Source organism: Onthophagus taurus, chromosome 11, assembly GCF_036711975.1.
Source record: "Onthophagus taurus isolate NC chromosome 11, IU_Otau_3.0, whole genome shotgun sequence".
Lineage (NCBI taxonomy): Eukaryota > Metazoa > Arthropoda > Insecta > Coleoptera > Scarabaeidae > Onthophagus > Onthophagus taurus.
The window spans coordinates 34,593,995-34,615,974 of record NC_091976.1 but is presented as its reverse complement, the minus strand read 5'-3'; the positions used below and the strand labels follow the sequence as shown (position 1 = coordinate 34,615,974).

At 37.8% G+C, this 21,980-nt stretch overlaps 2 protein-coding genes across 2 annotated transcripts in view; one reads left to right on the top strand and one right to left on the bottom strand.

Annotated features, from left to right (window-relative positions):
- The window catches only part of LOC111416579 (Yip1 domain-containing 1), a 167,765-nt gene that overhangs the window by 85,334 nt on the left and 60,451 nt on the right, over positions 1–21,980 (top strand). The gene's annotated exons all lie outside the window — the stretch shown is intronic.
- On the bottom strand, positions 7,116–9,194 carry LOC111416575 (kekkon 1). The gene has a single exon (XM_023048633.2). It carries the CDS (start codon positions 9,117–9,119, stop codon positions 7,119–7,121), a length of 2,001 nt encoding a protein of 666 aa, XP_022904401.1. The 5' UTR covers positions 9,120–9,194; the 3' UTR covers positions 7,116–7,118.

Here is a 21,980-nt window from a genome sequence, read left to right as displayed (position 1 = left end):
ATTTTCACTTTAGTACATGTGGTTACATTTGTTCCCCGAGTCACCGAAACACCCTGTATAGAGTGTATTCCAGCTTACTTACTCACAATTTTTATATGACACTGACACACTGGCAACAGCAATAATTGTAACAATAGCATAATAGTATATTAAAAAACAAGTTTCGTAAGACACATTTGAAATGCACGAATTTAAGTTGAAAAACGAGTGGCGAAGCCACGAGTTTTTTAATGAATGAGTGCTTTAAGTCTTATGAAACGTGTTTTTTATGCTAGTTTTTGTAATTCGCGTATTTATAGTTTTTTTTTAACAAAAATAAAGTAAATTTTGGCAATGTAGGGAAATAGGTATGTAGCAGTTGGTAACACCGGAACACTTGAAAATAGAAACTTTGAATTGACAATTAGAAACTGTCAAAACACAAAATATATTCACCTGAAAAAAATGTTTGATGTACACCTCCCAAAATAAGAGAAATTGCTCGGAGTCAATGTCCTCATCATTGTGGACCTTGTATTCGATGCTAAGAACGTGTTTAAACATCCATAGACAAAAATTGTCACATTGACAACTAGAAAAATTAATGACCCAATGTCACCAACTTGAACTGGTTCCATAAAATGTTTCTAAAATCTCATTACAGCATCGGATGCTGTAAGGAGTCTCATTACAGCACCCGTTTGAGTACTGTTATAGCTTCCATTACTGTAGCGAATTACAAAATAGTATATTAAAAAACAAGTTTCGTAAGACACGTTTGAAATGCACGAATTTAAGTTGAAAAACGAGTGGCGAAGCCACGAGTTTTTTAATGAATGAGTGCTTTAAGTCTTATGAAACGTGTTTTTTATGCTATTTTTTGTAATTCGCGTTTTTATCCTTTTTTTTCTCAAAAATAAAATAAATTTTGACAATGTAGGGAAATAGGTATGTAGCAGTTGGTAACAACGTAACACTTGAAAATACAAATTTGAATAACAAATAGAAACTGTCATAACACAAAACGTATTCACCTGATAAAAATGTTTCATGTAGACCTCCCAAAATAAGAGAAATTGCTCAGAGTTCAACGTCCTCATCATTGTGGACCTTGTATTCGATGTTAAGAACGTGTTTAAACATCCATAGACAAACATTGTCACATTGACAACTAGAAAAATTAATGACCCAATGTCACCAACTTAAACTGATTCCATAAAATGTTACTAAAATCTCATTACAGCATCGGATGCTGTAAAGAGTGTCATTACAGCACCCGTTTGAGTACTGTAACAGCTTTCATTACTGTCGCGAATTACAAAAACTAAATTTCCATTAGATGTTATGAATATTAATATATTAACGATTTAGTTAATAATTTAATATTGCGGTTTGACCCATTTTCTGAAACAATACCTAATTTGAAAGTAATTTTATTGTAAAATGTAAATTATGTATTTTCTCATTCAACGGTGTGATACAAGAATATATTTTATTTTTTTTTTTGGTTTGTGTAAAAAAAGTGATTTGTTTAGAACCAAGGCTAAAATCGAGTTGGAGTCGGTTATCGTTTGCGAGATCAGTAATTGTTTCGCGTCTTATCGTAGCGGAAACTTTGATAATGTCCCCTCAAAACGGTTTGAAACGCACAGGGAGTATTGTAGATGTGGATCTAAGAAAACATTTTCTGGGTCGCCGTCGTAGCCGCAACCCCTCCCCGGTAATGGACTCGTTGAATACAAAAGGAATCAATGTTCGAGCCTTTTGTCGACCAAGTCTTTCACTCGAAATGGAATCTATATCTAGACCGATCGCAAATCTCGGATAATTATTTTCCCCTCCACTCGATTTCGCGGAAAAACGAAATACTAACTTGCAACAATCGACGGGATTGATCGTCCTCTATATCCCCGGATGGGCTTTCATCTAAATTGATCCCTGGGTCAACATCTAGTTCCCAATCTGGCGTTTTCAATTGCAATCTGTTATCGTTAATAAGAAATCGATCAAATACTAATGGTGAATACGTGTAGACAACTAGACAAGAGTACATCATTGATCCGGTAACCAAGTTTTTGAGATCAATTTGACAGCGAACATCAACCCGCCTATGAAGCCCAATAATTTGGATTAATCGCGCCCGGAAAGCTCTTGTTCCGTGTCCTATTGAACGTGTCACCCAAAATCCCTCCGACGAATCCATCGGGAAATCGCAGATGTTCGAACGCGCGAAATGGGATTGTTGCGGGGGACAGCTTCATTGTTTCACGTTTAGTATCTGTGACCGATACGCGACGACATAAAATGCTCTTTATTCTCGCCCTTTAAGAATTCCGTTTCCGTGCGGGCCATGCCGGGTAATCCCGCGTTTGAGATAATCCCTTTCGAAGAAGTTAGGGACTTACGGCGAAACTTAGGGATGGAATCGATATGAACGAAACGAGAAATTAATCATTCTTCTCCCAGAACCAATCTCATCTTATCCTTTTACCCTTCTCCAATGTTATATCCCTTTACTTAATGTATTTAACTTTACCAATTCAAGAAATTACCTTTTAACATTTTTTATTTTTAATTTACATAATCTCTTCGGCGCGGAACCTATTGTTTGTGGAGTAGATGGAATTTCTGAAACTATCCACTTCAAGTCAGTAATACGGCTACATCAAAGAGGTTATACACAAAGGTAATAACCACTACTAGGCAATTCTGGTGTGTATTAAACATACATTGGACAACAGGAGAAATGGTGAACGCAAAATTCTGTTGGTCACCAAACATATCTCAAATTAATACCCTTATACACGAATTTGACGTATTAATATCTGAATTTTCTGAATACACCAACTAATTGCGCGCGGTATTTAAACTTCGCTAATGCGACTCAACCTCTTTGAAATTTGCCCCTACTGCAGCAATATAGCAGCTACGTGTTCATTTCGCGAATTCTCGCGCAAAGTACACAGTTGCGAAACTGTTGTTTCCATTCGAAACAAACTCGAACAAAGTTTCCGCTCATTTCTCGCACCGTACGTTTTCTTTAAAATGCGTTTTCGCTTTACCGAACGACTTGAAATTATCCAACCTTTTGTTTATACACCTATCGGTGTATAAAGTGTGTACAAATTCAAAACAACGATCGATAAAACTAGTTAATATTTCGTACGAAAATCTGTTTTAAATTTGTAAAGTGAAAGCTCGTAGAGTGGCGGATTAAAATTTTCACCGTGAAAATTGAATTCGCGATAATCGCAGTAATGGTAATTATTTCATTAACGAGGTCATTATTGCCCCGTAAATTTTCATTTTAACTAATTTTTATTGATATTTTGTTTTGTCCCAAATTATCCTCATCGTACGAAAGGTGTCATCCTCTCCTATTAAAGGTAAAAGCACAATCCAGCTAATGGAAGCGATCGAACGAGAATTCCGTCCTTTTGCATTGTCAACGACGTCACGCCGTGTCAAGCCTTTTGTACGTTTCCAGAAACGGGAGAAAAGGTCGTCAACGATGACAATAAAAAAGCTGGAAAAAAAGAGCTCTTTTTTTTAGCTTTTCATGGCAAATATGCACCGAGCATTACACCTACTACTATTGACGATTCAAAACAACAAACAACAAGGAAAAAGGATAAAAAGAAACCTTCTTTTCTAGGTTAAAATTGAAATCTATTTTATTTATCTTAAAGAGTGTGTACAATCACATGAGTGAATCGATGCGTAACTTCACGCGATACTTGGTGCTCAGTCTGTTTCGTTGTAAGCCGGAACGAAAAGAAAGCAATTTGTTCATTGGGGAAGGAAAGGTCACGCGCTGTTTCTTTAGAACAATAAGAAGTGTACACGGAGAAATCGGATGACAGAAGATTATTAGTTGAAAGGTTTCAATAAAATGCAATTATGAGTTTATACTTTTTTTTCATCAACTTAGGAAATAAAAGATTAAATTCTTTTTCACTCAATCGATCGTTTTGTCCAATTAAAAAGGAGAGTTTTATTAAGGTTTGGTCTCCAATTAATTATGGATATAAAATTTAGTTGTCTGACAAAGTTACGTGGCGAAAAGATGCGTAAGTTTTATACTTAGAGGAAAAAATCCAGTGTTTAAAGCACGTCTGCTAACTCAAACAACCCTAAAACCAAATCAAGGAGAGAATATGGAAGGAGAAATGTTTGGGCATCAGATAGGTTCAAGAAACTGCAATTAATTTCTGGCGTAGTTGGGAGAGTCATCAGATGTGAATTAAAATGCCCGATTTAAAATGAGCTATTTAAGAATTGCTTTTAAATACTCTCTAAATTTAAGCAAACTTACACTACAACAGAATAGCAGACTAATACCGTTCGATAATCTATTTTTAATGGAAATCAAACAATTTGGAGGAATCCAAAGAAATAATGATATGTTGTAATTGACATAATGTCCAAATGGGCGATTCCAAAGCAACGAATCTTGAATCCTCCCATTACATCTCGATACAGAAATGGCCCATAAATTGTGGTCGAGGATGTTGAGACAATGTGATCTGCAAAATGCTCTGAATGTCATAGCGACAATCTTCTTGTGCTACTTGAGTAGCATTTGAGATTAATCTCGGTTTGAATTCTGGTTTGTGAGTAAATGCAGAAACGTATGTTTCAAGTACACATACGGACATTGTCTTATCATTTCTATCCTTAAAGTGATTCAATTTATATTATTAAATAAAAATTTGATTAATACAAAAATCCACGTGTTGAACAATAATAGGTTATCAAAAATACTTACTCATTTAATTGGTTTCCCTTTACAAGAGTGTACGCCCCTCAATAACGAAGAGAATCTGTCTGTTCTCTACCGGAAATTGAAGCTCGACAGGTTTCGTAAACGAAGGAAGAACCGGTTTCTTTTGATAACGAAAGGCCGAGGCAGTCGCGGAGGGGAATTAAGAGAGGGCCGTCATTAAATTTTACTTAAAATGCTTCGCCGGGCGTTGCGCATTTGCCATGATTACGTTCGTCTTCGCTCGCGGGGGGCTAATTGGAAAGTAAATATTTTATAAAATATCGCCTTAAAGATTGTTCCGAGGAGGAACTCTCGAAGTTACCGCGCGTTTCGCCGAGTGGGCTTACTTCAAAACTGAAAACCTTCGTTCTTCAAGTGGGACTCTTCGAGAAACGAAAGAAAGGGGGAAGTTGTACTTTCGTTGAGTTTTACGATATTAAATTTAGATTTAAATTAAATTAAGTACTTCTTTTCTAACCACACAAAAAGAATAAAAAGAATCATTTCCAATCTTTTTATCGCTTTAAGTTTATTTTTATGTAATTGTTTTAGGGTTACCGAAAGTATCCAAGTTTCCATTCGAATTTGATAAAAACACCTTAATTGACACCTTAGTTACTAATTTATGTTAATTGATTATTAATTATACTGAAGAAACTTGCAATGTGATATCCAACACGTCAGACACTTTTTTCTTTTCAAAACACGCAAGGTCTAGTATTAATTTTAGTTCAAGAAAAGTATATAACAACCTAGTACTGCCATTTGAACTAACACTAAACCAAGAACTAGAAAGATTCGGATTTAGTCAAAGCCTGTCAAGACGGTTAAACCAGAATGATTCTAGTTCTAGGTCTTGTGTTAGTTCTAATGATAGTGGTAGTGTAAAACTAGAACTAACACTAGACTAATATTAAAACTAATATTAAACCTAGAACTAGTTTCTTGTTCTAAGTCTAGTGTGATCTCCGGATAGATATCCCAGGGATTTAACTTCATACTTTTGATTGATTCTACAGAATGCGTAGAATCTGTGTCAAATGTTGTTATTCAGATTCTTTAAATTAAATTATTTGAATTGAATTATTTGAATTAAATAAATTCAAAGTGTGATTCAATAAATTTCTATAAAACCTTTCTGTGGTTTCGATCCATATTGAAATATATAGTTGGAAATAGTGTGACGGTGGTGGAATAATTGTAACCAGTGGTTGTTAATCATTCTGATCGTTGTTATTGAAAACCACGAACCTTTATCTATCAGTTCGCGTAGCTCGCAACGTTCGGACACAAACGCTGCAAATCCATTGTGACCACCAACGATCGATCTGACCATTGTTTCTTTTATGAAAATGCATGTTTGGCACGACCGGTCGATTTCCACCAAGCTGTTTTATCGCGTAAATTTCCGCAAATAGGAGATTTAAAAAAATAATAATAAAAGAATTTTTTGTTTGCAAAATGCAATTTATTTAATCGTTTAAGTATATAACACATTTTCCCCACATATATTTACATTTCCGTTACTGGTAACATTATGAATACTGTATAATTTATTATCAATTTTTCATCTCGTTTTATTTATTTTTTCTTCTCACATAGATACCGTTTTTCAACTCGAAAAAGAGTATTTTCACATATAGAAAACATTTAATTTTTTTTCTTTAATTTAATTTCTCACGAGAACAACGCCATTATTTTATTTATTTAACTAGATTTTTTTTGTTTGTTTATTAAACGGTATTTACATGTATACAGACATTTATTCGATTTATTTTTCTTATTCAATATTATTGTATGCATTTTGTTAAAATACATCTCCCTAATAAATACAAAAATAAATTATTGTTATTATTACATACAATTGTATCGTGCTTTTTCATCAAAAATTCTTTTTTTTATATATATATACAGTTGGAGTTCTCGTTTACGGGTTTCTTTTTTTTTGGGGGGAATTCGGGAGGTTTACAATAAGAAATTAATTTAGTAATAAAAAAATAAATTGACTAGATTAATTAAAAGAAAATAATTAAATTAATTTAATTTGCGTCTCTTTGTTGATTTTATTTTTTTATTATCTTTTTTTTTACCTACTACATTCTTCAGTTTCAGTCTTCCTGATGATCCGCTGAAAAACTCGTCATCTCTCTATGTAGCGATCCCTTAATTACTAAGCTAATGCACAAATTACAATTTTTTCACTTAGTTTTTAATCCTCGTATCACACACGGATTACATTATTAAAGTCACATACTTCTTCACCACTCTTAATTCTTAATTCACTTAATACAGTCAATAAAGAAAATTAGTTTTAATTTATTATCGTAGGAACTGAGCTTTGTCTTTGGTTTTTATTATTTTTTTTTTCAAATTTTTACACATCCGTACCACATCCTTCTTGATACCCCTCATCCGGCGAGTTCCTGTTTTGAGTAAAAACTCTTTTTAACGCTGTCACGGGTGGTAACACTGGTACACCACTTTTTTGCCAAACCCTTAATGTTTTGGCGTTACTTGGAAGTGTACTACTCGAGGTGGAAACGTAATTTTCTCTAGCTTCTATCGGAAGTCCATAATCTGATGGATACCCAAGAACGGTCCTATTAGCACCGATATCTTCTTGGGAATTTGTAACGCTGTTGCCGCTCATAATGGGGGTTTTATCGTCGTAGTGAAATCCCGGATTTGTTGCGCTCATATTCCTAAAAGAATCTTGATCGTGTTCCCATAAACCCGATGGGTACAAAGAGTCGATGTTTCTGCTGTATTCCCCACTTCCTGGTCTCTCTATCGCTTCAACTGAGTAACCGTCCTCGCCCTCAAATTTCGCGTTGGTGTCATTGATCAAGTCGGGATTATTTCCTGAATTTGATGATGGCGAGACGAAACACGAACTAGGATTAATAATAGATCCGTTTCCATTATAATGACTTGTAGTGTACGACACATCGTTAGTTCTTGGTGGTTTTTGAACCGGGTTGCAGAAATTAAGATCGGTCGGAATTTTCCTCTCTGAAAATGACGACGTTTCTACATTCGGATTTATCGGATTGACCGGTGATAAATTAGCGGCCTTTCCATTGGGAACAGCCGATCCATTAACAACTGTGACAACTTCGATTTGTCCGGGCGTCTTACTCTCAGAAAATGGCATCCTCCTCAATCTAACCAACAAGAATAGAATGATCATAAGAATGAACAGGATGAGGAAGACGAGCGCTGCACTTAAACCAGCAATTTGTCCGCTACCCAACGTGATCATTCCTGCGGTGCGCATCGCAACACGCAAAGTAAAATTGGCTTCGGCGTTTCCTGCTCGATTCTCAGCCACGCAATAAAATTCGCTCGAATCCGTTTCTTGGGCGTTTGTTAAAACTAAATTGCTCCGCTTCTCAAAGCGACCCTCTTCGAAAACGAATATTTTTTGATGCGATGAAAAGGCGGAATTATTAAGTAGAAGCCTCCCGTTCCAGTACCAATTGATGTGGGCCGAAGGAACAGCGCTTGCTCTACACGCTATGGTCGCGTTGTCTCCGGCGGTGGTTTCAATGTAACGGTTAACCGGAAGAATTTCTGGTTTACAAGCAAAATCATCGATGTGAAGATCTTGAAAGGACTTATGAATCACTCTTTCAGGTCCACCGGAGCAGACCGGCGACTCAGATATCGGAATGTTGTATTTCTGCAACCATTCTTTGATGGGACGCAGCCTACAATCACAATGCCACGGATTTTCTTGCAGCTCCACCGCATTCAATTTATATAAAACTTCAACGGTCCTCGGACGAAGTTCACTAAGGCGGTTTCCGTTTAGTTTCAGGATTAGTAAAGATTCGATGCCTTCGAAAGCTTTTGGTTGGATCGTTTGTAATTCGCAATGAGATAGGTCGAGCTTAATCAACGCCGGGACTGTTTTGAAAGCGTGCGAATCGACTTTTTGGATGGGATTATTAGCTAGAACCAAATCCCTAAGGAACGGGACGTCTTGGAACGTCCCCGATGGGATGTCCGTGAGTAAATTATGAGATAGATCTAATTCGATTAGGTTAGTGAGGCCGTTAAATGCTTCATCGTCAATTTGACCGATGCGGCAATTTTTCAAAAATATTTTTTGGAGGTTTACCAATCCCGCTTTGACGAAAGCTTTTCTTGGTAAAATTTGTAGATTATTTCCTGACAAGTCTAAAACTTGCGTCACAACATCTAAACTTGTCGGAATCGCTATTAAACCGCGATCCGTACACTCAACCGTTTCTTTTCCGTTTTTCCATTTGCACATACAAACGGAGGGACAATTTCCACCACTTAAACTTGAATCCACACGAATAATTGTCACCAAAAGTAACAACACGGCTTTTTTCACAAACATTGTCATAAGAAAACTTTCTGATCAAGTCATCCACGCACCTACGTTCACTACGATCACACCGCAGCGTCCGCATGTAGACTGAACAGTTGAAGAGCGGCGCGTTCGTGAGTCCTGCGCCCCCACCAACTAGTCCTCTTACTCCTTGCGCACTCCACCCTCTCTGTTCCTCTTCTCGTGTTATCTCTCTTCCGTCTCGCAAAGCAACAGCGGTAACCACTGCAACACGGATACTGATTTTTGCACCTTTCGTTTTTTTCGTTACTTTTCGACCCACGAGAAGAAAGGACAAATTAAAAGGGAGACTCGTTCCCGTTCTCCTTTCGTTTTGTTTTTTTCGGGGAATCTCTCCGCGGGACTTTGAAAAAGTCTGTCTTGCTTTGGAGCCAAATTTTGAATTGCAAATTCACTAGCCGGGTCCGATATTGAATACATACATGAATACTAATGGGGCGACGTTGCAATGACGTGTTTTTGATTTATGGACACGTGCGGGCTACATGATGGCTGGAAATGTGTAATTTTTTGAAGGCCTCTTTTTTACTCGTTCGCCCCATCAGGGAGGGGCTAATAATTTAACAGGAAATTAAGCGGAGGGATTAAGATTAATATTCGGTAATGTTACAAGTTCTGTGTGGGGTTTAATTATCAGAAACTTTCAAGCGAATCAACTAATGGATTAATCTATCTATGAATAATAAACGATAAATGTACTATCTCGTATATCCTGTTAGTTTCGTGCGTAGGTGTGTTTCCTTTTCGAAAAATAACAGGAGAGTTGGTCGTATGTCATTCTTCAGAGAACCGCCGTCATCAATGAACAGAAGAAAGACGTTCTACCTGGTACCATTCAGAAATAAATTGTCGTCTGTGGGACTGGAATCCTCCTGGAACGTGGTGTTTGTGTGTTACAACCAGGAGGTCGACATAATTGGCTACTTTTGACGCCCTCCCGTACCTCTCTCAACACACCTGCCCGGTTTATAATAGACCTAAATACGTTCATCTATTTTTGGCAACGAATTGGACCGGTTCAAACCTGTTTTTAACTTATGTATACCTGGCGAGATCGATATATTCCAAGAATCGACCTAAACTATTACTACATTGGACATTTAAGCTTTTTGTACATTTTTATAAAATCATTTGTATCTAACTACCAAACTAAGTATGGAAATAATTAGAAAACCTCTCGATTTTCTTCGTAATCCTTAATAACCCTCTGAAAATCCATGGAAATCCGATAAAAAAATCTTAGAAATTACTATACACATTTCTGGGTAATCTTAAACATTCTTGGTAACCACTTACCTAATACTGTTGGAAACCAGTAAATAAATAACCGGCGAGACGATAGCAACAAACCACTCAGCAACAAACTTTTTCCTTTATATTTCCACCTACTTCTAGGGCCTATATCTTCGTTATCTAGAAAGATAGCGAAAAACTAACCACACGGTTGGAAAGCTTGGACTTTTCTCTATCATAACCGATTATTATCAACATATCGGCGGACGAAAACTCGGTTTATAATAGAGAAAAGACCAAGTTTTCCAACCGTGTACTTAGTTTTTCGCTAGCGTTATAAATAACAAAGATATCTGTCCGAAAAGTAGATGGAAATTCAAAGGTAAAGTTTGTTGCCAACTGTAGGCTCTTTTTCAGGAGCGTTTTTTTTACAGACGCCGACAGATATTGACGGACGAAAACTCGGAATAAGATAGTCCAAGGTCAGCTCTTTCCGAATATGTAAACCATTTGTTGAATTTCCATCTGGCAACGGCTGCACAAGGCCGTGAAGTTTGATAATTTTGAGGTAATTTGAATGCAGCGAGATGTTTCTTATTTTTTCTTGCTCTTATTATCAACATATCGGCGGACGAAAACTCGGTTTAAGATAGAGAAAAGAGCAAGCTTTCCAACCGTGTACTTAGTTTTTCGCTAGCGTTATAAATAACAAAGATATATGTCCGAAAAGTAGATAGAAATTCAAAGGTAAAGTTTGTTGCCAACTGTAGGCTCTTTTTCAGGAGCGTTTTTTTTACAGACGTCGACAGATATTGACGGACGAAAACTCGGAATAAGATAGTCCAAGGTCAGCTCTTTCCGAATATGTAAACCATTTGTTGAATTTCCATCTGATAACGGCTGCACAAGGCCGTGAAGTTTGATAATTTTGAGGTAATTTGAATGCAGCGAGACGTTTCTTATTTTTTTCTTGCTCTTATTATCAACATATCGGCGGACGAAAACTCGGTTTATGATAGAGAAAAGTCCAAGCTTTCCAACCGTGTGGTTAGTTTTTCGCTATCTTTCTAGATAATGAAGATATGGGCCCTAGAAGTAGGTGGAAATATAAAGGAAAAAGTTTGTTGCTGAGTGGTTTGTTGCTATCGTCTCGCCGGTAAATAAATATTTAACAGTTATCAATTCTATAAGAATTCATTAAACATTTTTGATAACCTTCTCTTGTTTGAAAGTGTATCTAAATTTAAGTATTCTTTAAACTCTGAAAACTTGTTAAAATCCATGTTTATAGCGACCTACGCCATTATAATATGGTATCCATTACATTGCCTCGGCCGCGAGCGATCTTGGCTTCGCTTAAAATGCATCACTTTTCGTGATAAAACCAACATCGTTTGTCGATGTGGCACAACATTATGTATTGTACAGTATTATCACAGAATAACCAGAAGCGACACTGGCGGTATCGAGTCGGTAACATCTAACGCCATATTATAGAAGGTCACCAAGCTATTGCTGCTATTGGTGGTAAACTATCCAATAACGTTTTCATTCTAATATGCGCCTTTGATGACCCTCGATAAGATGGCGAATTTTAAATCGAGGCCATAAAACGAGATGCCACCAACATCAAACGAATCGACGTCAGTGTCATTTCTGGTTAATGTATAGCCTCGGCCGCAAGCAACCTCGACTTCAATTAGAATGTATAACTTTTTCTGATTAAGCCAAAAGACCGTTTCTGGATATGGTACTGCTTCGGCTGCAAGCGACCTCGGTTTGAATTAATTTTTTATAAGATTTTGGTTGAAAAATATTCATTAAATATTCAGGTTATAAATTGAGCCGTCGTGAATACAATAGCCGCTACATAAAGTAAGACACCTTAAACATAAAGATCACCTGGGCATTTTCAAAGCCATATTTGCCTTTACGTTTTCATATCGGAGATATTACTACTAAAATTCTTTTAGTGGAATTTCTTTCTATTTGCACAATGGTCTCGCTCCCGGGAAAGCACCCAAGGCAAATACCGTACGGTTCGCGTTCGAATAGTGAAAAGCTCACAAGAGGATTTCGCGTAAATAAAATCTCACGCTCCCCCTAACAATAACCGAAATCAATCATTATTCGGGGGAATTCAAATATTAATGTTAAGCTAATAACGCTTCCTTATTTATCGCTCTATATCCATTTGTTTTTATGTCGACAGCACACCACGAGATTATTATGATTATTACCCGCGATGTGAACGATTATTGACGAAATAAGCTTTTGTGTAGCGTGAAAGGAGTTCGTGTTTCTGGGCAGTTTTCGGGAATCACCCAAAAATAGACAGTGTTTTGATTTGTCGATTTAAAAGGGGATTTGTATTGTAATACAATTCTTTTGATTTATAAGTCTGTTCTAGGAAAATAAATGTTACGATCGTTTATTAACGTTAAACGGTGTAAAAGTAAATTTATTTTGATCGTCAGTGTATACGCCAGGTCACATTCATATTGTGAGACGGCTACAAGAAAAATGTCCGATCTTGAAGGACAAAACCCGGACAATTCTGAGAACCTGTAGTAGGTGGGAGCGGGAGATACCCACGTCCTCCCACGCTAGCGCCGCTCCTCAGTGAAACGGATGGAATCGGGTGACGGTGGCGGTGGCGGTGGCGGGAGCGCAGCAGTAACACAGAATGGCAACCTGAGAGAGAATTGCAGAAATATTATTACCACAATACCGTCGGCCGGTTCGGTTGGGTCTGGAAGTCTTGTCGAACAGCACGTTTCCTGCTATTCCCCGCGAAATTTTATCGCCACAGACATTGCCGGACGTGCGGGACCCTTTTATTGTCGACAATTTTACGACAGTTTCAGAGATAAAACGTAAATTATAAATACTTTTCGGTGACGGGGTCAGTTTTGGGTTCTCTTCGTATAACCAGCAAATCAATTAAACCCAACACATTTTCATAAAAACGCACATATAGTATAAAAAAAGGATTTATATTATTTATGTCGTTCTTTTGATCGATGGTGTTTCTCAGATCGTTTTCTTCGCTCCGTTTTACTTGGTCGTTGAAATAAAACTGAGAACTTGGTCGCGAGATGTGAAACTTGAAGGTACGGCGCTAAAACTTGAAATAAGATTTCATGGCTCAGGGGCCGTTGTCCAATGAAGTGTATGATGTAATCGTGTTCACGTTGTCGGCCATATTTCTCTCGGGGAGAGGCGGCGCCCGGCGTCGGGACGCTTTATTATCGCCGAGGAATCTGAACGGCCGCCGGAATCAATGAATCAATGGGGAAATAGAACAGGACGTATTTAAGTGATTCGGGGCTTTCTTTCTGATTTATAGCGATCGGAGAAAACGCGTATCTTCCGGTTTTATTTAAGTACTTCATTTATTTTTAAAAGTATATAATTTCAAATAAAATGATGCGCTGACACAAAAAAAAATAACGTAACGCAATAAGCTAAGGCTACCCAATTTTCATATTCCCCCCATCCAATTATGTGTCGAGGAAAAAAGCGCTTCGCTTCGTGTGTACCTTTCATAGAATTAATTTGATAATGAGTCTTCTTTCCATTCGCGGAAGCGTTGATTAGTTGCGAGAGACGAAAACGAAAAAAAAATTATAAAAAAGAATTCACGTTGAGGTGGTTCTAAAGAAGGCGTCCGGGCGCTTGTCGCCATTTATCATATCATCCCGTTTCCTTTCCCCTTGTGTAAAACGCCGGGACACATCCACTCATAACTAAACGTCATCCTGGGGATGGAAAAATGTTCCGATTCCATTTTGTTCGGGCTCGGAACACATATCTCGGCAAATTTGCATCCCGTAGGAAACTTCGCGACCATTACGCTTCCTTATTCCCTCCTGCGAGCAAACACCACCACCATACCAAGAAAAGGGGTGTGTTGGAGACCCCGAGGCCTTTCTTCCGTCCCTTAAACTTAACCACTTAGAGAAAACGCTGAGGACGCACTTTTCAAAGAGATCTTTTTTCCTTGAAGATCCTTCTACATAGTTTTTTTTCTATTGGAGAATATGGTTATTAATATCTCCTTCAATTAAACGTTTAACGTTTTAGTAATACACCCTTAGATGCTTTGCGAAGAACGTCAACCGGTCGCCTGATCATGGGATTTATTTAATCCGTCTTGTCCGGCCGCGACGGACCGGTTGGGACACGTCCCTCGGGTACCTTATAAATATTTATGTGAACCGGGCGCACAAGATGGGGCCCTCTCCCCTTGAAGTAGCAGCAGCCGCGACCAGAAATCTCTTTTCGAGTCTCCGAGCTTCGGAAGTTGTCGTGGCAAAAAGATTCAATCGCGCCCTCAAAAACGTGAAATTTTAATAAAACGCCGACGGCGTTGCCGGACAAATATCGAAAAGTTTACCGCTTTACTTTCTTAAACTAAACATGAACCCAGTCTCCAAACTTCTTAGTTCGGGATAGCGAAATTCGACGGGATCTTTTTCGTTTTGTAACCGTATTCCTGCTTCGAACGTTATAAGATTATTGAATAAAATAAAATTGACCAAGTCTGCTACTCTTTTGCAGTAAACGACGGAAAATGAGTACACGTAAAATTCAACTCTTTGTTTTAGTGGCTTACGATGCGGAATAAATGTATAAAATTTTTATTAAAACTTATTAATATTAACATGGAAAATCTCATGGAAAAAAGGGGAAAAATCTTAAAATAAAATAAATATTTTATTACAAATGTTACATATAACTCAGGGTAAATTCCATCAGATTTGTAAGAAAGAAATTTTAAGAATCTACGATGGACTCGATCAAGGCTTAAGAACTCACATGCATATAAGGGACTCCAAATCAGGCAAGCGTATTCTAACTTACTCAGAACGTAAGCACAATACAAGGTCTTTAATAAGCTGACACTTGTGAAATATTTAGACATACGCATCACAAAACCTAGGGACCTAAAGGCCTCCGAACACACATTATTGATATGTTTTTTAAAATTAAGACTTGCATCAAACAGGACCCCCAAATCCCTGTACTCCTCAACACGACTTAAAATGCTGCCAGCAATATTGTAAGGATATATGCATCGGCTATAAGTAAGTACACAACATTTATCTATATTAAGGTTAAGTTTGTAGGTCTTACACCATTGCACTATTGTGTTTAAGTTGTGCTGCAGCTTATCTGCATCTGCCATCGATGAGACTTCGGCATAGATCTTGATATCATCAGCATATCCCAACATCCGACAATCAATTTTTAGAAGTAAGCCATTTATGAAAAGAACAAATAATAGAGGGCCCAAATTTGATCCCTGTGGAACCCCTGAGGTAACAGTGAACTCATTAGAAAAATATCCATTGTAAGCAACATAACATTTTCTATGTTGCAAATAAGAGGCCAGAAGTTGAATTGCTGAAGGAACAAATCCGAAAGAGCTCAATTTATACAAGAGAATTCTATGGTCAATCAGATCAAAGGCTTCGGATAGATCAGTGTATACAACATCCACCTGCCCACGTCTATCTAAGGTGCTACAGATAAACTCGGAAATCGTAGCCAAGTTGGTAACTGTAGAGCGACCGGAAACAAAACCATGCTGGGAAGCTGACACAAAGGGGCACGTGCTGGTGTACATAAAAGAATATAATAACTTTTCAAATAGTTTAGCAAAATTGGAAATTATCGAAATTGGTCTATAGTTTGAGAGGGACGTACGATCATCCTTTTTATAAACAGGCACAATTCTTGATCGTTTCCATCTTTCAGGAAATTCACAGGACGTAATGGACAAGTTAATAATAAATTTAAGAGGGCAAGCAAATATATAACGGCAATCTCTGACCATAAAACTTGGCAACAAATCATCTCCAGCAGTATGCTTATTAGAAAACGTTGCCATTAATTTAATTAGCTCCTCTTCTGTAGTGGGATGAAAAGAGTATGGCAACGGATTGAAATTAGATTCAGTGAAAGTTCGGTCAGTAGATACAGTGTGAACAGCAGAAAACATGTCAGCAAAAGCATTTACAATATCTTGAGGATCAGCAAGAACAATGCTCTCACTATCAATCAGATTACAGAGTATTCTTGTGGTACGTTTCTTAGCTCGGAGAAAATTCCATATACGTTAACATACGTTACATATATGTTAAGATACTTAATGTAACTGTCGTTTATTTCATTTTTCAACAACCTCCTTAGTCGCTTAAATTTATTATAAAATACAATTTTTTTGTTTTGATCCATTTTTTGTGATAGAATTTTTTGATATTAATATGTCTCTTTATTTCCGGCGAAAACCACGGTGGGTAAGAACTATTAGATTTGGTTTTAATAGGGACATGTGTATTAATTACGGAGTAAATAGCATCATAGAAGGCATCCAAAGCCTCATTGACATCGGTATGGGAAAGCAAAAAAGACCAATCATACTTAAAGAAGTGATCATATAATGCAGGGTAATTTGCTCGATGGAAGTCATATCGTAAATTATCAGAAGATGGGAACCGCTGTTGATTAGTAGGTGTAGAGTAGTAAACTTCCACTTCAAGACTGGGATGATAAGAATCTTCTGGTACAACTGGATTGTCAGATTTTATTATGTGAAAATTCAGGTCAGCATTAGAGATCAACAAATCCAACATTCTGCCATCTTCATTCTTCACGTTATTGTACTGTTTGGCATTAAGAACACTTAAAAATCAATAAAAGCCCTGGTTTTAATTGAATATTGACTGAAGATGCAATATACTAAAATATATTAGATTGTGGTGAACGAAATGTAGAACTAAGACAAACTTAGGGTTGCCATAAGGACGTCACGTTTTTCCAAGCAAAGTTGTTCCTTTGCAAAAGTACCTAATACAGTAGTTTCGTAACTATGGTTACTGCATTCATATAAAACATTTCATTATCATTAATATCATTATGCAACATTTTACTATGATTGACTCTAAATAAGGTCCACCTCAGTGTCTAAATAATTACGCTCAGTAACCGATAACGCTTTAATTACTAGACTTGATCTGTTTCCCCCAATTCACTACAATGAAACTATTTCCACGGTATCACCTTAGAAATCTATGAAGCTAAAACGGTAGAGAACACATAGAATTCGATTTGTCCATCCAACAAGTATTTTAATAAATTGATGTAATAAATATGTTTCGTCAATATGGATCGAACGAGTTCACTGTAAATTTAGCACGTCCGGTCCCGGAGGCTAAAAATTAGTTTTTGAACAATCGGAAAGGGACGAGTTCGTTTAGTTACTGGAAGCAAGGGGTTGAGAGGTGAAAACTGGCCGCAGTCGCTGGAACTGCCATTCAAATCCGAAAATAATGAACGGATCTCGCGCTTTAACAATTTCGCGAATTTCTCGATGGCTATTACTCACGGTCGACGGCGTGGGGGACGAAAGCGGGGGTCGGCGACGCGAAGGGGGGAGCTTTGTTGGCCTCGTTAGAGGAACGGGGAATCGATTGGGTTTGCGATTCGTTATTCGCCATTTTTCGATAAAAGGAGTATTTATTACGCGAAGAGTTGTGCAGCGAGGACACGACGGCGAGGGCGGAATTAATTCAATATTATCTTCTTTGGCGAGAAGTCGCAACAAAGGCGCTTTGTTTTTCGGCGGGGGCGAAACCTTATCGCGCCACTTATCGGCGCTGAGTTTAATTAATACTATTCGTTATTGCGCTTTATCTTTCCTCTTCGGTTTTCGTTGTTCGGTACGCGAAGACGAAATTTTATTAATTACGTCCCGACTGATTTATAAGGTTATAATAAAGAGATTTTCGAGGTTCCTAGGAAAGCCAGGTAACCGAGTTAAGATGATGGCGTCGCCACCCTCTATTTCTCTCGTCTCCTTCGAATCCTCCTTCTTAATTGGTGGGCGTTCCTCCAGACGGTTTTTAATGAATAGATTTCCATGCTACTTTAAATATTTCAGTCTGCTTTGTTTTGTTTCATCGGTTTGGAATTTTTCGATTAATTAGTAGCCGATACGACCGGATCCTATGAATACTAATGAGCGGTAAATCGGGAGCCGTGGCAATCTGGAATTCAAACCGCGCGACCCTCGTAATTATTTATCGTGTCAGTTTATAAAAGAACGGCTGCATCGCCATTTATTATTTTCAATGTTTACCGACTCGTGTTAACTAAATTTACGACTTCGGCGGGTGCGCGCGTTTGCATACTCTTTGTATTGTACTGTATCCTTCGCTGTATGAACGGTTCAAAAAGCTTTTATGCATGCCCATAACTCTCGCCTAAGTAAACTGGGGGCGTTCGTGGAAAAGATTGATTACAACGATGTCACTTGTTCTAACAAGCTTCAACACCGAATTACGACCTCCTCCGTTTGTCAAAATCGACGATTATGCGGCATTTTTGATCGTTTCGTGGTGGTAAAAAAACCTGGTTTAATACCCAGCGATGGCCGTGTCGATAACACGGGGGATGACAATTCCGAAACACCGCCACGATTATGGATTTATCGTCATTGTTATCGCTCGCACAATGGTATTATAACGCGCGCCTGATTGTCCAATGAGGGATGCAATTGTGTCCCATAGTCCCCGTACCCGCCCAACTTAATTACCATTACGTTTCAATATAATTTTCTAGTAATAGTGTCGAGGACTATTAGTCACGGTCGATCGATGCGAGTATTGCACGTGTCGAATACCCTCCGCCCATCGTATTCGATGGTTTTTGTGTTAGTTATAACGAGAATCCGTTTATACAACAACCGAACCGGAACATGCTGCCCAATCTATTGTACCTACTGCTTTACACGATTATAAGCGATAATAACATCACTTTTTGCTCGACGATAAACGGTCGGGAATAAGACGTGATTAAGGAAGATAAAATTAGGGAGGGCGACTAAGCTGCAACGCCGACGACGACGGAATTGGGTAATTCGTTAAACAGTTTAACCTCCTGTATAGATCACGGAACTCTTCGAGGACCCCACTTCGCTAAATCGGAAAAGTAACGAGAACAATTAGTAAGTTCGCTACGGTTAGGATTGGCTTCCCTCCATTGCACAGTTCCACGGAATCTGGCCACGCACAGTTGGAGCGGACCAGTTCAAATCAAACCCGGTACTTAATGGAATTTAAATGTTTAATACGTTTCTGATCCGATCTGACGGATTTACTTTCGAACTAAGTGCTCAATTTAAAAGAAACCCATTACAAGTCAAACTCAAACTGACACAAACTCAATTTATAAGACAGATCGTTTTTACCAGTCAATATTTTAATTAATTTCAATTCACATCATTGAATATTTTATAATTCAATGGTTACGAAAATCGAGCTTATTACAAATTAATAACGACATTCGCAACGAACGGAATTACGAAGGAACCATTAGAACCCTTCCGCCACGCCGCCTCGGTTTTAATTACGTTCTATTAATAATTTAATATTTCCGCGTGCTCAAGAAAAGGAACCGCACCTCCTCGACGGGATCGTTTCGAAAAACGAACAAAATATCGAATTAAATTCGTCGTCGTCGGCTCGTCAATAGAATATCATCGTCCGGAAAGACGACGTCTTGGGTCGTATCCCTTGATAACGATTCCGGACACGTAGAACGCGCTTGTAACAGGCGGCGGCCGCGCCGTTAGACCGTCTGAATCTGAATGAAAAGTGTCCCAAACGAGCGCGCTTACTCGGCTTATCGTTCGTCCTCACCACTTTCTATCTGATATCCTTATTCGCGAGCCGAGAAGGGACTCACGCCACCACCCCCGGGGGCGCCAAACAAGCAACAAACTTTAACGAATTAACTTTAAAGACGGCCGTCGAGTTTATAAAACACGCCCCTAACACCTCAGGTCCTTTATATGAAACGACGAAACCGTCGTTTTAACCATCAAGATTTCCTTTCAAAATACTAACACCGATGTCTTTCTTTGTTCATTCTTTTATCTAAAAGTATATAAAAAAAGGTTGAAAAGATTAATTTTTTGCACAGTTATTTATTTATTTATTTATAATTTATGGGTACAGAAACAGGACAAACCCAAATGATCTGTACCACGAAAAAAAAATTTTACAATAAAAAAAAGAAAACGTGTACCAAGGAAGAATGAATAAAGAAAAAATCAAAATTATCAAAATTAAGGCGAGCAATTAAAAATAAAATTAAACTTAAACTAAAAACACCGGAATTCAGATATTATATATATACAAAAAAAAAGATAAAACAATAATAATAATACAATAAAGCAAAAAAGCCAAAAAGTAAAATAAAATAAAACAATGCCTAATAGCAATAGTAACGGCGAAATTAAACATTATACAAAAACAGAACCAACGAGCTACCAAAACGAAAGAGGCAATTCGCTGACTGCATTAAAAAGTAAGCGCCTAAACGTAAAAAATGAATGCTGAAACAAATCAATATCGAGCTTATCAGCCTGACGAGCCATTCGCAACATAGGGGAGTTTCGAATAGCATTGGTGCGCGGAATAGGCGTACAGAACAAGAAATTAAAACGAAGAAGACGGGGAGGAACATGAATATTGACCGAATTCAAAAGAACTGTGGAATCACACATATTGTGTAAAACCTTGTAGAAGAATAATGTGTCGTTACACAGGCGACGTTGTCGAAGGGGCATTAACCGAAAAGATCTGCAAGACGAATGATAATTAACATAAGGTATGGAAGATTTAAAGTTTAGATATTTCAAAAATCTAGATTGAATTTTTTCAATTCGGTCAATATAAATAAAGTATTGGGGATTCCAAACTACAGTGCAAAAATTAAGAATACTGTAAACATATGCGAAATATAAATTTTTAATCGCGTCAACGCTTACAAAGGAAGAGGTGGATCTCATAATGAAACCGAGCATACGCCAAGCCTTATTAACAGTAGTGTCAATGTGCTGTGCGTAGAGAAGCTTGGGATCGAGAGTCACTCCAAGGTCTCTAATAAAGGAGACGCGTGTTAAGTTTACGCCAGCGATGTTGTAATCGTAATGAACAGTATTCTTCCTTCTCGAAAAAGAAATAACATTACATTTAGACAGATTTAGGGTCAAGTGGTTTTTAGTACAAAAGTCAGAAATCCTGAGAAGGTCAGTCTGCAGTCTAGAGCAGTCCAACGGAGAGGAGATACGCAGATAAAGCTTGAGATCATCTGCGTACATTAGACATTCACAACCTTGAAAATATCGTTAACATAAAGATTAAATAGCAAGGGTCCGAGGTGGCTACCCTGAGGGACACCCGAGGGAACTGACATAGGGTCAGAGCAATATCCGTTAACAGACACAATCTGGCTCCTACCTCGCAAATATGAATCAAACCAGCGGAACAACCCACCATGAACACCATAACCATGAAGTTTTGATAAAAGAAGGCTGTGATCCACACGATCAAAAGCCTTGCTAAAATCGGTGTAAACAGAATCAACTTGACAATAATGGTCAAATGATGTTAAAATATAATTTGTGTACTCAAGCAGGTTGCTCTCCACTGACCGATTCGCAAAAAAGCCATGTTGTCTAGGATCGATTATGGATTTAAGCCTAAAGAAGAGTCTGGTATAAACCAGTTTCTCTAAAACCTTACCAAACACTGACAATATAGATATTGG

Excerpts from the sequence above, each read along its gene's own strand:
- LOC111416575 (XM_023048633.2), bottom strand. The coding sequence starts at position 9,119 with ATGACAATGTTTGTGAAAAAAGCCGTGTTGTTACTTTTGGTGACAATT.